Source organism: Ursus americanus, chromosome 32 (genome assembly GCF_024610735.1).
Source record: "Ursus americanus isolate L20-20 chromosome 32, mUrsAme1.1.p, whole genome shotgun sequence".
Classification (NCBI taxonomy): domain Eukaryota; kingdom Metazoa; phylum Chordata; class Mammalia; order Carnivora; family Ursidae; genus Ursus; species Ursus americanus.
Genome location: NC_142158.1, coordinates 486,390 through 502,271, shown reverse-complemented (window position 1 = coordinate 502,271; position 15,882 = coordinate 486,390). Strand labels below are relative to the sequence as shown.

The window sequence follows — 15,882 nt, the reverse complement described above, 5'->3', positions numbered from 1 at the left end:
GTTCCTCTTCCTCCGCAGCCTCTCCAACACCTGTTTCCTGTGTGTTCATTTTAGACATTCTGACCGGTGTGAGGTGGTATCTCATGGTACTTTTGATTTGTATTTCCCTGGTGATAAATGATGACGAGCACCTTTCATGAGTTTGTTAGCCATCTGAATGTCTTCTCTGGTGAAATGTCTATACGTGTTTTCTGCCCTTTTCTTTCTTTACTGGACTCTTTGTGTCTTGGGGGTTGAGCTTTATAAGTTCTTTATGTATTTTGGATACTACCCCTTATCAGATGTGTCATTTGCAGATATCTTCTCTCATGTCATAGGTTGCCTTTTAATTTGGTTCACTGTGCCGTTCACCATGCAGAAGCTTTTTATCTTGACAGAGTCTCAATAGTTCATTCTTGCTTTGGTTCGCTGGCCACGGGAGACATATCTAGTAAGAAGACGCTGTGGCTGATGTCAAACAGGTTACCGCCTGTGTTCTCCTCCAGGATTTTAATGGTTTCCTGACTCATAGTTAGGTGTTTGATCTGAATTGAATTTATTTTTTCTGTCTGGTATAAGTAAGTGGTCCAGTATCATTCTTTTGCATGTTGCTGTCCAGTTTTCCCATCACCAATTTTGAGACACTCTCTTGTTTCCACTGGGGATTCTTTCCTGTTTTGTTGGAGACTAATTGACACTACAGTTGTGGGTTATTTCTGGGTTTTCTATTTTGCACTACTAGGTGTTTAGCTGAAGGATACAAAAACACTACTATGAAGGAATACACGCACCCCAGTGTGGATAACGGCTTTATCAATGATAGCCAAATTTTGGAAACAACCTAAATTCCCATCGACTAGTGAAAGGATAAAGAAGATGTGGTGTATATATTTGCGATGACATGGACGGAGCTAGAGAGTATTATACTAAACAAAATAAGTCAGTCAGAGAGAGACAAAGCCATATCATTTTATTCATATGTGGAATTTAAGAAACAAAAAGAAATGAACATGATGGGGGAAAATAAAAACAAAACAGAGAGGCAAACCAAGAAACAGACTCTTCACTAGAGAGAACAAACTGATGGTTACCAGAAGGGAGGTGGGTAGGGGGATAGGATGACTAGGTGATGGGACTATGGAGGGCACTTCCTTTTTTCTTTCCTTTTTTTTTTTTTTTCCACTTCACTCCTTGGTACTTCATTTTCTTTTTTCTTCTCCTTTCTTTTATTATGATATGTTAGTCACCATACAGTACATCGTTAGCTTTTGAAGTAGTGTTCCATGATTCCTTGTTTGCGTATGACATGAGGAGGGCACTTCTGATGAGCGCTGGGTGTTGTATGGACGATTGAATCACTAAATTCTACACCTGAAACTAATATTACATTGTATATTCACTAATATTACATTGCATATTCACTAACTAATATTGTTTAAACAATGAAAAAATTTTAAAAAGAATTTAAAAAGTCAGGATAAGGAATGAAGACAGTTGCCAGAATCTAGAAAGGAGACGATAGTGCTTTGGATTATGGTAGAGATTGTGGAAGCTTTTTAAAAGTGAGAGGATAGTTAAAGTGTAATTTGCATTCAAGCTTCCCAGTTTGGGTGACAAGTTAGGTATTGGGATGAGAGAGATAAATGTGCCCAAGATAAATGCCTTATCCCCCACACAAGAAACCGGACATCAACAGTGCTACTCACCAAGATTTGAAAAGAGAGGAACACTCTTTGCCTCGTTCTGACATTCACAAAATAAGTACATTTTATAGGTGAATTTGCTGACCAATAAAAGAGTGTGTTCACTATTTCAAGCCAAGAAGATTTGTACAGAATCGGAGGGTCCCATCATGTTAGAAACAGATCTATCCCAAAGTTCCAAACTTAAATATGAGAAATTTCAGAACTTGAGTTTAAGAGTAACCTCGCCAAGCTCACCTAGATAAAAATATAATGTTAAACGTCACTATAAAAGGATCTACAACAAAGACCAGTTTACTTGGCTCTTACATTTACTTTTACCCATTATTTTTGAAGTATTAACATAAATTATTTCCCTTTAATATTCTGTATTTAATTAAACCATGTAGATAGTCTGTACTGACATATTTCTCTTCCTTCTCCTCCTCTCCCTCCTCCCCCCTTCTTGCTCCTCCTGCTCCTCTTCTTCCTCATCTTCATCCCCATCCTCCTTCACCTCCTTCTACTCTTCTCGTTCTAGGACTTGGTCACTGAGGGGCTATGGACCAAAACAATTGCACTTCTCTACACGGTTTTGTTCTGCTTGGTTTCTCTGACCATCCCAAACTGGAGATGGTCCTCTCAGGAGTTGTCACTATCTTCTACTTCGTTACCTGGGTGGGTAACACAGCCATCATCCTTGCATCTCTCCTGGATCCCCATCTCCACACGCCAATGTATTTTTTCCTCAGGAATTTATCTTTCCTGGATCTCTGCTTCACAACTAGCGTCGTCCCTCAAATGCTGGTTAACTTGTGGGGACCTGACAAGACCATCAGTTATGAGGGCTGTGTCACTCAACTCTACGTTTATATGTGGTTGGGGTCCACTGAGTGCCTCCTCCTAGGTGTTATGTGCTATGATCGTTTCACAGCTATCTGTAAGCCCTTGCATTACTTCGTCATCATGAACCCCCATCTCTGTCTCAGGATGGTAATCACAGTCTGGAGCATTAGTTTGGCCAACTCTGTGATATTATGTACACTCACCCTGAATTTGCCTCGATGTGGAAACAACCTCGTGGACCATTTCTTGTGCGAGTTGCCAGCTATGGTCAAAATAGCTTGTATAGACACCACAAGAGTTGAAATGTCTGTTTTTGCTTTAGGCATCGTCATTGTCCTTACGCCCCTCAGCCTTATTCTTATATCCTATGGCTACATCGCCAAAGCTGTGCTGAGAATAAAGTCAAACGCAGGCCGACAAAAAGCAATTAATACCTGTGGATCCCATCTCACTGTTGTGTCCATATTCTATGGAACTATTATCTACATGTACCTACAACCAGGTAACAGTGCCTCTCAAGACCAGGGCAAGTTCCTCACGGTCTTTTACACAATCATCACTCCAAGTCTCAACCCTCTTGTTTATACCCTACGGAATAAGGACATGAAGAATGCACTGAGGAAGCTGGTGAGACTTGACCACGAATCTACAAAATTGAAGAGGAGCCAGGTGTCATAGCAAAATATTACCCTGGATAAGGCAATGAAATATGTTTTCTAATCGTCTTTACTTTTTGCATTCGATTATAATTGACACAGCGTGTTCTGTTAGTTCCAGGTGCACACTATAACGATTGAGCGATTCTGTCCATTTTTCAGTGTCCCACTTGAGAAGGGTACTCTATATCCCCTTTATCTATATCACCCATCAGCGATCCTCCTCCCCTCTCGTAACCACTTACTTGTTCTGTGTTTAAGTGTCTATGTTTTTTGTTTGTCTCCTGTTTTGTTTGTTCATTTGTTTTGTTTCCTAAATTCCACAGATGTGTGAACTCGTATGGTGTTTGTCTTTCCTGCCTGCCTTAGTTCACTTAGCGTTACTCCCTCTAGATCCATCCCTGGTGTTGCCAACGGCGAGGTTTTGTTCTTTTTATGGCTCAGTAGTATTCCATCGTGTGTATACGTACACCATGTCTTCTTTAGCGATTCATCCAGGAATGGTCACTAGGTTGCTTCTGTATCTTGGCTGTTATAAGTAAGGCTGCAATAGACACGAGGGTGTGTACATCTTTTCAGATTAGTTTTTATGCTTGTTTGTTTTCTTTGGGTAACTCAGCATTGGAATTACTGGATCATATGGTAAATCCATTTTTTTATCTTTCAAAGAACCTTCATAGTCTTTCCCATGGTGGTGCACCAATTTGTATCTCACCGATGGTGCAAGAAAACAGTAATTTTTTGACATCGGCCATAGGTACATTTTTCTAACTGTATCTCCTCTGATAAGGGAAACAAAGGAAAATTTAACTGTTAGGCCTACACCAAAATAAAAAGGTTTTGCAGAGCAAGGAAACCATCCACAAAACAAAAACTCCACCTCCTGAATGGGAGAAGATGTTTGCAAATGATACATCCAATAAGGAGCTCATATGCAAAATATATAGAGAACTTATACAACTCAATACCAAACAACAACAACAAACTCCAGTTTAAAACATGGGCAGAGGATCTAAATAGACTTTTTTCCAAAAAAGATACAGATGGTCAACGAGTGTATGAAAGGATGCTCAAGATCACTAATCATCAGGGAAATGTGAATTAAAATACCAAAAAAGTATCACTTTTCACCTGTCAGAATGGCTAAATTAAAAAACAGAAGATGTAAAAGTTGTTGGCAAGGAAAAGATACCCTTGTGCTGTATTGTGAGCCTGTCTTTAATGTCTACTGAAGCAACCAGTCCCTAGACCATGGACACAATTAATAGCATAATTCCTGTTTGTAAACATTCTCTGGATGCAAACAATTTCATAACCATCCTACTTAGCTCTATTATCACTCTAATCACTGACATACCTTCAGAGAAAATAGCTCACTAGGAATTTGTAATTTTGTTTGTAATATAACACACAGAGGATGTAAACATAAACCTACTGCATTTAATTCATTCTAAGGACCCACAGAATTGTTTTGATGATCTAGTTTTTATTTTCTGAATCTCAATTTACCCAGGAAGAAAAATCACTTAATATTTCTGAACTGGTGTTATCTTACGTTTAAAATGATTATTAGCAATCGAAGACGACAGCATAGTAGGAGGACTCTACCTTCCTCCCGTCCCATGAACACAGCTAGATAACTATCACATCATCCTAAATACCCCAGAAATTGACCTGAGGACTGAGAGAACAAACTCCACAACTAGAGGGAAAGCGAGGCCACATCAAGGAAGGGAGGAAGTGTGGAGATGTGGTTTGGAGAAGAAACAGATCATGGGTGCTAGAGAGGGCAGGGCGCCCTGGTCACAGCAAAGGGCAAGAGAGAGAGGAGCACAGAGGAATGCACAAGGAGAACATTTCCCCAACATCATTGGCTTGGAAAATGAGAAGGGTTGATGTTCATGAGTTCTTGCAACCAGTGGGGCCTAAAGCCTGGAGGTTTGAAGGTGGACAGCCTTGGCTGGGGTAGAGCCCTGAGTGCACTGTGCTGCTCTTGGAGAGAAGGCAGGCAAACAACCCTCAGGGATAGGGCAGGGATAAAAGTGGTCTGAAGAATGCCTGAGGCACACAGCGGGAGATGAATCGTTCTGCCCTGGGAGGCAATACTCACAGAGACACCTCTCTGGGAACAGGGAAGCTGACCAGCGCCATGCCCCTCCCCCACCCCTCAGCATAAACAGAGCCCTCTGCAGGAGGCAGCACACTGCTTACACTGGTTGCCCCACTTGCTTACACCAAGCCCCTACCCTGGCACTCTGGCAGGACTGCCCTTCTCTCTCAAGCTCACCCCATTCCCAGTATAGTGCCCCGCCCGCCCCCCGAAGACCAGCCAAGGCCTCTGTGCATACCATGTCTCTAAACCCTGGAGTTTTAAAGGTCAGCAGGCTTGGCTGGGATAGAGCCAAGGGGTCAGTGCTCTGCTCCTGGAGAGAAGGCAGTCAAATACCCTGGGTGTAGACAGCATGGAAACAGCAATCTGAAAATCATCTGGGGACACAGTAGAGAGATAATTTTCTATTCTAGGGGTGCTTCCCTGAGAGGCAGAATTCAGGGAGAAGCCTCTCCAGGAACAAAGGACCTGGCCAGTGCCATTTCTTTCCTGCAGCCCTCAGCATAAACACAGAGCCACCTGTGGGAAGCAGGGCAGCACCCACACTGGCTGCCTAACTTGCCTCACCAAGCCCCACCGCCCTGTGCTCTGGGCGGGGATGGCCCTTCTCAGTCAAGCATGCCTCAGTCCCAGCATGGCAGGCCCCTTCTCCCAGAAGACCAGCAAAACCTACTGCCCACAACACATCTCCAGAACAGAGAATTTCACAGGGCATCAGTTCTGGTGGAGTTGGTGTCAGGTCTCATTTCAGAAGACCACAGCACACCTAGTCAAAACTCACCACATTCAGGCCAGGGTCCAAACACTGCCAATGGCAGGCAAGGAGAGCCTCTGCAGATGACCACCCTGAAGGACAGAGCAGCCAAAACACAGCAGTGGAGCACAGGCTGCACGTGCTGGAGACACTCCCTGAAGCCCCAGACCCTGGGCACTACATGACCTCTTCTTCATAAGGCCATTCCTTTTGGGAGGAAGAGACATAACTGTGGCTTTTCTAACACAGAGAAGAAGGCAGAGACTTAGACAAAACGCCAAGAGACAGGAATTTATACCAAATGAAGGAACAAGATAAGGTCACGGCCAGATTCTAAGTGAAACATATATAAGTAACATGCCGAATGGAGAATTTAAAGCAGCAATCATAAGGATACACACTGGGCTTGAGAAAAAAATGGAAGACACCAGGGAGACCCTTACCACAGACATGAAAGAGTTTAAAAAGAATCAATCAGAGATAAAGAATGCAATAAACTAGAGAGGAAATAAGCTTGATGAAATGAACAGCATGCAGGAAGGAGCAGGAAAATGCCTAAGTGATATGGAAGACAAAGTACTGGAAAATAAGGGAGCTCAACAAAGGACATGAAGAAGACTTACAGATCGTGAGAACAGACTTAGGGAACTCAGTGACTATAACAAATGTAATTATATTCATAGTACAAGAGACCCAGAAGAAGAGAGAAACAGGGAGTAGGAAATGTATTTCAAGGAATAATAGTGGAAAACTTCCTATTAATCGGGGGAAAGAAACAGATATTCAAATCCAGGAGGCACATAGAACTCCCATCAAAACCAACAAAAGCAGGGCAACACTAAGACATAGTCTAATTAAATGCGCAAAATATAGTGATAAAGAAAAAAATCTTAAGGGGGCGCCTGGGTGGCACAGCGGTTAAGCATCTGCCTTCGGCTCAGGGCGTGATCCCGGCGTTCTGGGATCGAGTCCCACATCAGGCTCCTCCGCTGGGAGCCTGCTTCTTCCTCTCCCACTCCCCCTGCTTGTGTTCCCTCTCTCGCTGGCTGTCTCTCTCTCTGTCAAATAAATAAATAAAATCTTTAAAAAAAAAGAAAAAGAAAAAAATCTTTATGCAATAGCCCATAGGTTTTGGACCGATGTGTTTTTATTCTCATTAGTTTCCATGAATTGTTTAAGTTCTTCTTTAATTTTCTGGTTGACTCAATCAGTCATGAACAGGATGGTCTTTATCTTCCAAGTGTTTGAATTCTTTCCAAATTTTTTCTTGACTGAGTTCCAGTTTCAAAGCATTGTGGTCTGAAAACACGCGGGGAATAATCTCAACCTTTTGGTATCAGTTGAGATCTGATTTGTGGCCCAGTATGTGGTCTATTCTGGGAAAAGTTCCATGTGCTTAAAGAAGAATGAGTATTCTGTTTTTGGGGATGGAATGTTGTCTATATATCTACAAAGTCCATCTGGTGCAATGTGTCATTCAAAGCTCTTGTTTCTTTGTTGATCTTCTGCTTAGATGATGTGTCTATTGCCGAGAGTGGAGTGTAGAGGTATCCTACTATTAAAGTATTATTATCAATATGATTCTTTATTTTGGTTAAAAGTTGATTTATGTAGTAGGTGCCTGCTCCCGTGTTGGGGGCATAGATATTTACAATTGTTAGATTTTCTTGTTGGATAGACCCTTTACGTATGATACAGTGTCCTTCTACATCTCTTACTACAGACTCTGGTTTAAAATCTAATTTGTCTGGATGAGAATTGCTACCTCAGCTTTTTTTTTTTTTAGTGTTTTTATTTTTTTATTGTAATAATTTTTCATTATGTTAGTCACCATACAGTACATCCTTAGTTTTTGATGTAGTTATTCATTATTTGCATATAACACCCAGTGCTCCATGCAATATGTGCCCTCCTTAATACCCATCACCGGCCTATCCCAATCCCCCACCCCCCCCCCCGCCCCTCTGAAGCCCTCAGTCTGTTTCCCAGAGTCCATAGTCTCTCATGGTTCATTCCCCCTTCTGTTTACCCCCCCTTCATTCTTCCCTTCCTTCTCCTACCGATCTTCCTGCTATTTCTTATGTTCCATAAATGAGTGAAAGCATATGATAATTGTCTTTCTCTGCTTGATTTATTTCACTTAGCATTATCTCCTCCAGTGCCGTCCATGTTGCTGCAAATGTTGGGTAATCGTTTTTTCTGATGGCTGAGTAATATTTCATTGTCTATATGGACCACAACTTCTTAATCCAGTCATCTGTTGAAGGGCATCTCGGCTCCTCCCACAATTTAGCTATTGTGGACAATGCTGCTATGAACATTGGGGTGCATATTGCCCTTCTCTTCACTACGTCTGTATCTTTGGGGTAAATACCCAGTAGTGCAATTGCTGGATCATAGGGTAGCTCAATTTTTAACTTTTTAAGGGACCTCCACACTGTTTTCCAGAGTGGCTGTACCAACTTGCGTTCCCACCAATAGTGTAAGAGGAATCCCCTTTCTCCACATCCTCTCCAACATTTGTTGTTTCTTGCCTTGTCAATTTTTGCCATTCTAACTGGCGTAAGGTGGTATCTCAGTATGGTTTTGATTTGAATTTCCCTGATGGCTAGTGATTTTGAACATTTTTTCATGTGTCAGCCATTTGTATGTCTTCATTGGAAAAGTGTCTGTTCATATCTTTTTTTTTAAATTTTTAATTTTTATTTTTTTAATGTAAAGTTCGATGATTCATTAGTTGCGTATAACACCCAGTGCACCATGCAATACGTGCCCTCCTTACCACCCATCACCAGCCTATCCCATTCCCCCACCTCCTCCCCTCTGAAGCCCTCAGTTTGTTTCTCAGAGTCCATAGTGTTCATTTCTGCCCATTTTTTGATTTGATTATTTGTTTCTCATGTATTGAGTTTGAGTTCTTTTTTTTTACAGTAATATATTTTTATTATATTATGTTAGGCACCATACAGTACATCCCTGGTTTTTGATGTAAAGTTCCATGATTCATTAGTTGTGTATAACACCCAGTGCACCATGCAATACGTGTCCTCCTTACTATCCATCACCAGCCTATCCCATTCCCCCATCCCCCTCCCCTCTGAAGCCCTCAGTTTGTTTCTCAGAGTCCATAGTCTCTCATGCTTCATTCCCCCTTCTGTTTACCCCCCCCCTTTATCTCTTTCTTCTCCTACCAATCTTCCTACTTCTTATGTTCCATAAATGAGTGAAACCATATGATAATTGTCTTTCTCTGCTTGACTTATTTCACTTAGCATAACCTCCTCCAGTGCCATCCATGTTGCAGCAAATGTTGAGAAATCATTCTTTTTGATAGCTGAGTAATATTCCATTGTATATATGGACCACATCTTCTTTTTTGTTGTTGTTGTTTAAGATTTTATTTATTTATGTGACAGAGAGACAGCCAGCGAGAGAGGGAACACAGCAGGGGGAGTGGGAGAGGAAGAAGCAGGCTCCCAGCGGAGGAGCCTGATGTGGGACTCGATCCCGGAACACCAGGATCACGCCCTGAGCCAAAGGCAGATGCTTTAATGACTGCACTACCCAGGCGCCCCTGTACTGCATCTTTTTTTTTTTTTAATTTTATTTATTTATTCGACAGAGGTAGAGACAGCCAGCGAGAGAGGGAACACAAGCAGGGGGAGTGGGAGAGGAAGAAGCAGGCTCATAGCGAAGGAGCCTGATGTGGGGCTCGATCCCAGAACGCCGGGATAACGCCCTGAGCCGAAGGCAGACGCTTAACCGCTGTGCCACCCAGGCGCCCCTTTTTTTTTTTTTAAGATTTTATTTATTTATTTGACAGAGAGAGACAGCCAGCGAGAGAGGGAACACAAGCAGGGGGAGTGGGAGAGGAAGAAGCAGGCTCATAGCAGAGGAGCCTGATGTGGGGCTCGATCCCATAGCGCCGGGATCACGCCCTGAGCCGAAGGCAGACGTTTAACCGCTGTGCCACCCAGGCGCCCCCCTGTACTGCATCTTCTTAATCCAGTCATCTGTTGAAGGGCATCTTGGCTCCTTCCATGATTTAGCTATTGTGGACATTGCTGCTATGAACATTGGGGTGCATATGGCCCTTCTCTTCACTATGTCTGTATCTTCGGGGTAAATACCCAGTAGTGCAATGGCTGGGTCATAGGGTACCTCAATTTTTAACTTTTTAAGGGACCTCCACACTGTCTTCCAGAGTGGCTGTACCAATTTGCATTCCCACCAACAATGTAGGAGGGATCCCCTTTCTCCACATCCTCTCCAACAATTGTTGTTTCTTGCCTTGTTAATTTTTGCCATTCTAACTGGCATAAGGTGGTATCTCAGTGTGGTTTTGATTTGAATTTCCCTGATGGCTAATGATTTTGAACATTTTTTTCATGTGTCTGTTAGCCATTTGTATGTCTTCATTGGAAAAGTGTCTGTCCATATCTTCTGCCCATTTTATGATTTATTTGTTTTTTGTGTATCGAGTTTGAGAAGTTCTTTGTAGATCTTGGATTCCAGTCTTTTATCTGTAGTGTCATTTGCAAATATCCTCTCCCATTCCGTGGGCTACCTCTTAGTTTTTTGACTGTTTCGTTGGCCGTGCAGAAGCTTTTTATCTCGATGAAGTCCCACAAGTTCATTTTTTCCTTTGTTTCTCTTGCCTTAGGAGACGTGTCAAAAAGAAATTGCTGTGGCCAATGTCGAATAGGCTACTGCCTATGTTCTCCTCTATGATTTTGATGTATTCCTGTCTCACATTGAGGTCTTTCATCCATTTGGAGTTTATCTTTGTGTATGGTGTGAGAGAGTGGTCAAGTTTCATTCTTTTGCATGTAGCTGTCCAATTTTCCCAGCACCATTTATTGAGGGGACTGTCTTTTTTCCACTGGATGTTTTTTCCTGCTTTGTAAAAAATTAGTTGCCCATAAAGTTGAACGTCCATCCCCAGCTTTCTTTTGAGGTCCGTTGGCATGATAAATGGTTCTCCATCCCCTCACTTTCAATCTGGAGGTGTCTTTAGGTTCAAAATGAGTCTCTTGTAGACAGCATGAGGATGGGTCCTGTCTTTTTCTCCAATCTTCAACACCGTGCCATTTCATGGGAGTATTTACGCCATTCATGTTGAGAGTAACTATTGAAAGATATGAATTTACTGCCATCATATTGCCTGTAAAGTCCCTGGTTTTATAGATTACCTTTGTAAATTTCTCGCCTATATTACTCTTGGGGTTTTTCTTCTTTTATAGAATCCCCCTTAGTATTTCAGCAGGGCTGGCTTGGTGGTCACTTGTTTTTTCAGTTCCTGCCAGTTCTGGAAGCTCTTTGTCTCTCCATCCTTTCTGAATGACAGCCTTGCTGGATAAAGTATTCTTGTCTGCATGTTCTTCTCATTTAGTACCCTGAATATGTCTTGCCAGCTCTTTCTGGTTTGCCAGGTCTGATGTTATTCTGATGTTCCTCCCTCCATACCTGAGAAATCTCCTCCCCTAGCTGCTCTCAGGATAGCTTCCTTGGATCTAAGAGTAGCAAGTCTTAGTATTATATGCTGGGGTGTTTTTCTATTTTTATTGATCTTGGGAGGGGTCCTCTCTGCCTCTTGAACACGAATGCTTGTTTCCTTCCCCAGATTAGGGAAGTTCTCAGCTATGAGTTGTTCAAATATACCTCTAGTCCTCTCTCTCCACCCCCTCAGGTATCCCAATAGTTCTGACATTGGAATGTTTCATGGCATCATTGATCTCCCTAAATGTGTTCTCATGGCTTCTCACTGCTTATCCCTATCCTACTCGGCTTCCTTCCTTCCTATCAGCTTATCTTCTAGATCACTAATTGTTCTTCTGCCTCATTTACCCCTGGCTGTTAGAGTATCCAGTTTAGACTATATCTCATTCATAGCATTTATAAGTTTGGCCTGATTAGATCTCATTTCTGTGCTCAGAGATTCTATATTGCCACTAGTGTTTTTCTCAAGCCTGTATATTGGCTTCATAATTGATACCCTGAAGTCTATCTCTGAGATCTTGCTTATATCCATATCCAATAGGTTTGTGGCAGTGGCCATCTTCTCTGGTTCTTTTCTTTGTTGGGAGTTTCTCCTCCTAGTCATTCTGTTGAGGGGGTGTTGAAGGAATGTACAGATTGCAAAATATCAACCACCACCCAAGCAAGATGCACTCTAGGAAAATCCAGAGTGGTTGGAAGCCACCACCAAACAAACAAACAAACAAACAAAAAACAAACAAACAAAAAAACCAAAGCCAAAATGAAACACAAGAATAAAATTTATAAAATTAAAAAGTAAAAAAAAATTTAGGGCGCCTGGGTAGAGCAGTCGTTAAGCGTCTGCCTTCGACTCAGAAGTGTCCTGATACAGCTATAAATTATATGATCGCCCTGTCTGTGCCCTAGAAGATACAAGGCCCATGACACGTCTGTAGAAGATAAGAATGCCGTGTGGAGGATCTGTTAAGCTCCCGTGGGCAATGTGAGGGCAAGCTGACAACCATCTCTACGTGAAGAGGGGCTTCTAGCTTGCTGTTGATCTCCGGTCAGACTAAGAAGCTGCTTGTAGACCACAAAGGAACTAGATAACTGGAGCTGCCTATCATGAAATGAGAATTATCTGATCGACTAAATCATAACATTGGACATGCTATGTGACATTCCATGTTTACATATAAATGTCCCCTACAGGACCAGGCCTGACTAGGACAGAAGACAATATGTAATCCATTTGAGGGTGAGGTTCCAACCCACTTTTAGACACAAGTGAAATGCATGTGCCAGGCTCCGGCTCCCTCAACCCTCACACACAGCCTCAGGAGACATTCCCTGTGGTGTGAGAAGTTCTGGATTAAAAGTGGACATAGGGGGGCGCCTGGGTGGCACAGCGGTTAAGCGTCTGCCTTCGGCTCAGGGCGTGATCCCAGCGTTCTGGGATCGAGCCCCACATCAGGCTCCTCCGCTATGAGCCTGCTTCTTCCTCTCCCACTCCCCCTGCTGTGTTCCCTCTCTCGCTGGCTGTCTCTATCGCTGTCAAATAAATAAATAAAATCTTTTAAAAAAAATAAATAAAAAAAAATAAAAAGTAAAAAAAATTTAAAATTAAAAAAAAAGGGGTGAGTGGATGGGGGCTATAATATCTCAGTGTGGACAAAGTAGGGTGTTTCAATTGTTCCTGGGTATGTTTTGGTCTGTTAGAGGACCCTACTTTCCAAAATTACAGGGAAAGTAAAACTTGTATATATGTAAAGGTAATATTGAATAGGAAAAAAAGACTACAATGAAGCCTGCGTCTATAAAAAATATAGGTGTGAAAAAGTACAAGTTAAAAGCTACTATGAAATATAAGTTGTTATATTAAACATCTAGTTCAAATGAGAAAAATGTAAAAAGAAAAAGAAGACGCATAAGAGAAAGAATAAAAAGAAAAAGAGAGTTGTATCTGAAAAATAAACCAGCCGTGATGCAATGCCTGGAGCTCAATATACTATTTTCCCCTGGTGTTGGTATTTTACCGTTTTATGGGGACCATAGTGTTGTGGGCCTTTTGTTCTTCCAGCCTGTCTTTTGGGGAAGGGGCCTGCCGCACTCTCAGGCAACCCTGCTTGGGCAGAGTTGCCCTGCCCCCTGTAGGGTGAATGGGCTCAGTGGATACCATTCTTTTGAACTTTTGTTCTCTGGCGGCTTTCCTGCCTCTTCAGAGGGTAAGAGCAAAAATAGCCACACCCAAACCTCTGTCCCTGCGCAGAGAAATCGCAGTCTGCTTTCTTCAATAAAACCTCCAGGACCAACAGTCTCTGTTTATGTATGCGCTGCCAGAAACCGCAGCCTCCCATGGTATGGGCCCACAACTCTCTCAGAGGTCATCCCAGGGTCCGAGTGTATCCCTGCCCTTTGTTCTTCTAAAACAGAGAGTGGCGTTTGGCTCGCATGCACATGTGCAGCTTCTGGGTCCTCTCTGGGTGCTGCAATGGGATAGGCTGGTGATGGGTATTAAGGAGGGTACATATTGCATGGTGCACTGGGTGTTATACGCAAGTAATGAATCATGGAACTTTACATCAAAAACTAGGGATGTACTGTATGGTGACCAACATAATAAAAAAAATATTATTATAAAAAAATAAATAAATAAAGCCCTTTCCAGGCTGTACTGCTCTGCGAGTTTTTGCCCAGTCCCAGGACTCTTTTGTGCTCTGGTCTTATATCACTTTTCAGGAACCAGCTAATGGAGGCTCCCTCCCCCTTCTGTTTATTTTCTGATATCTCCCCAATTCACGATTCTGCCCTTCCTGCCTTGTGACAGGCAGTGCTTTTCAGCTCATAGAGATCCAGATACATATTCTTATATCTCAGGCTGATTTCATGGGTGTTCAGAATGGTTTGGTAGATATACAGCTAAGTTCAGGGGGCCAGTTGAAATGGGATTCCCCTACTCCTCTGCCATCTTGGTTTCTCTTGTCAATGGTATTTTAATAGGGATTGCATTGAATGTGTAGACTGCTCTTGGTAGCATAGATATTTATCAATGTTTATTCTTCCAATCCATGACCATGGAATGTTTTCCATCTCTTTGTATCTTCCTTAATTTCTTTCATAAGTTTTCTATAGTTTCTAGACTACAGATTCTTCCATTTCCTTGCTGGTTATTTGTCTGTTCAGATGCTCTACCTCTTCCTGTTTCAGGCAAGTGTGAAGGAAGTATTGTGTGGATGAAAGGACATTGGCAATATGCTACATCACATTCAATATATATTATGTGAGGCATTTCTGTGTAGTTCTGAGTTGGAAAGTAAAAATTATCCAGTGACTCCCCCTCTTCAATTCTCAAGAATTATGAGTGACAGGAGACAATATTTTATATCTGATTGATTACAATTATTAAATAATAGGGTTTTTTAGAGAGAGGTATCCCATCACAGAAAATATCAGAGTTTAATTCACATTTCCCCATAAAAAAAACTTGATATTATGGCATGATAAATGGAAATGAAAAGATTTTATCATTTTAAAAAATTCCACTACATAAAAATGTACAAATCTACATTTCTGAATATTTCCATAAATTCCAAGATCTATAGGTAGATCAAAGCCAAATCCTAATTAATGTCAAGGGGATCATATTATTTTCTCCATTGAAGTTGAGACAGTCATGGAATGAATGTTTCATGAAAGAATATACATAATGCATAAGACTGTCTTATCACCTTTTAATCCCTCTAATTTGTGTCTTCTCACTTTGTATACAATTAATGAAGAAATAACTTAAATAACAAAGATCCTTTACTCAAGATATTGATAAATGTTTGTATGTCATCACAAGAGATTTAATATGCAAGATCATGATTTCTATATTATTATTTAATATACAAACCATACTGTATATGTATCCATTCATTCAAGTTTATTTTTCTGAAGATCCAAGCATTAGCTTAGAAAAAAGAAAGCTAGATATCAAAACAGTTCTGTGGGTCTTTAGAATAAATTAAATGCATTCAGATTTATGTTTACATCCTCTTTGTGTTATATTACAAACAAAATTACAAATTCCTAATGAGCTTTTTTCTCTAAAGGTATGCCGATGATTAGAGTGATAATAGAGCTAAGTAGGATGGTTACAGTATTGTTGCATCCACAGAATGTTCCTGCACAGGAACTATGCTATTAATTGTGTCCATGGTCTAGGGACCATGGTTGCTTCAGTAGAAATTAAAGACAGACTCACCATAGAGCACAAGGGTTTCTTTTCCTCCACATCCTTGCCAACACTTGTTACTTCTTCTGTTATGGATTTTAGCCATTCTGACAAGTGGAAAGTGATATCTTATTGGTATTTTAATTCACATTTCCCTGATG

At 41.5% G+C, this 15,882-nt stretch overlaps 1 protein-coding gene across 1 annotated transcript; it reads left to right on the top strand.

Moving 5' to 3' along the window:
* The first annotated feature begins 2,171 nt into the window (after positions 1-2,171).
* On the top strand, positions 2,172-3,307 carry LOC123794512 (olfactory receptor 2W1). The gene has a single exon (XM_045800677.2). It carries the CDS (start codon positions 2,223-2,225, stop codon positions 3,183-3,185), a length of 963 nt encoding a protein of 320 aa, XP_045656633.1. The 5' UTR covers positions 2,172-2,222; the 3' UTR covers positions 3,186-3,307.
* Positions 3,308-15,882: the final 12,575 nt, after the last annotated feature.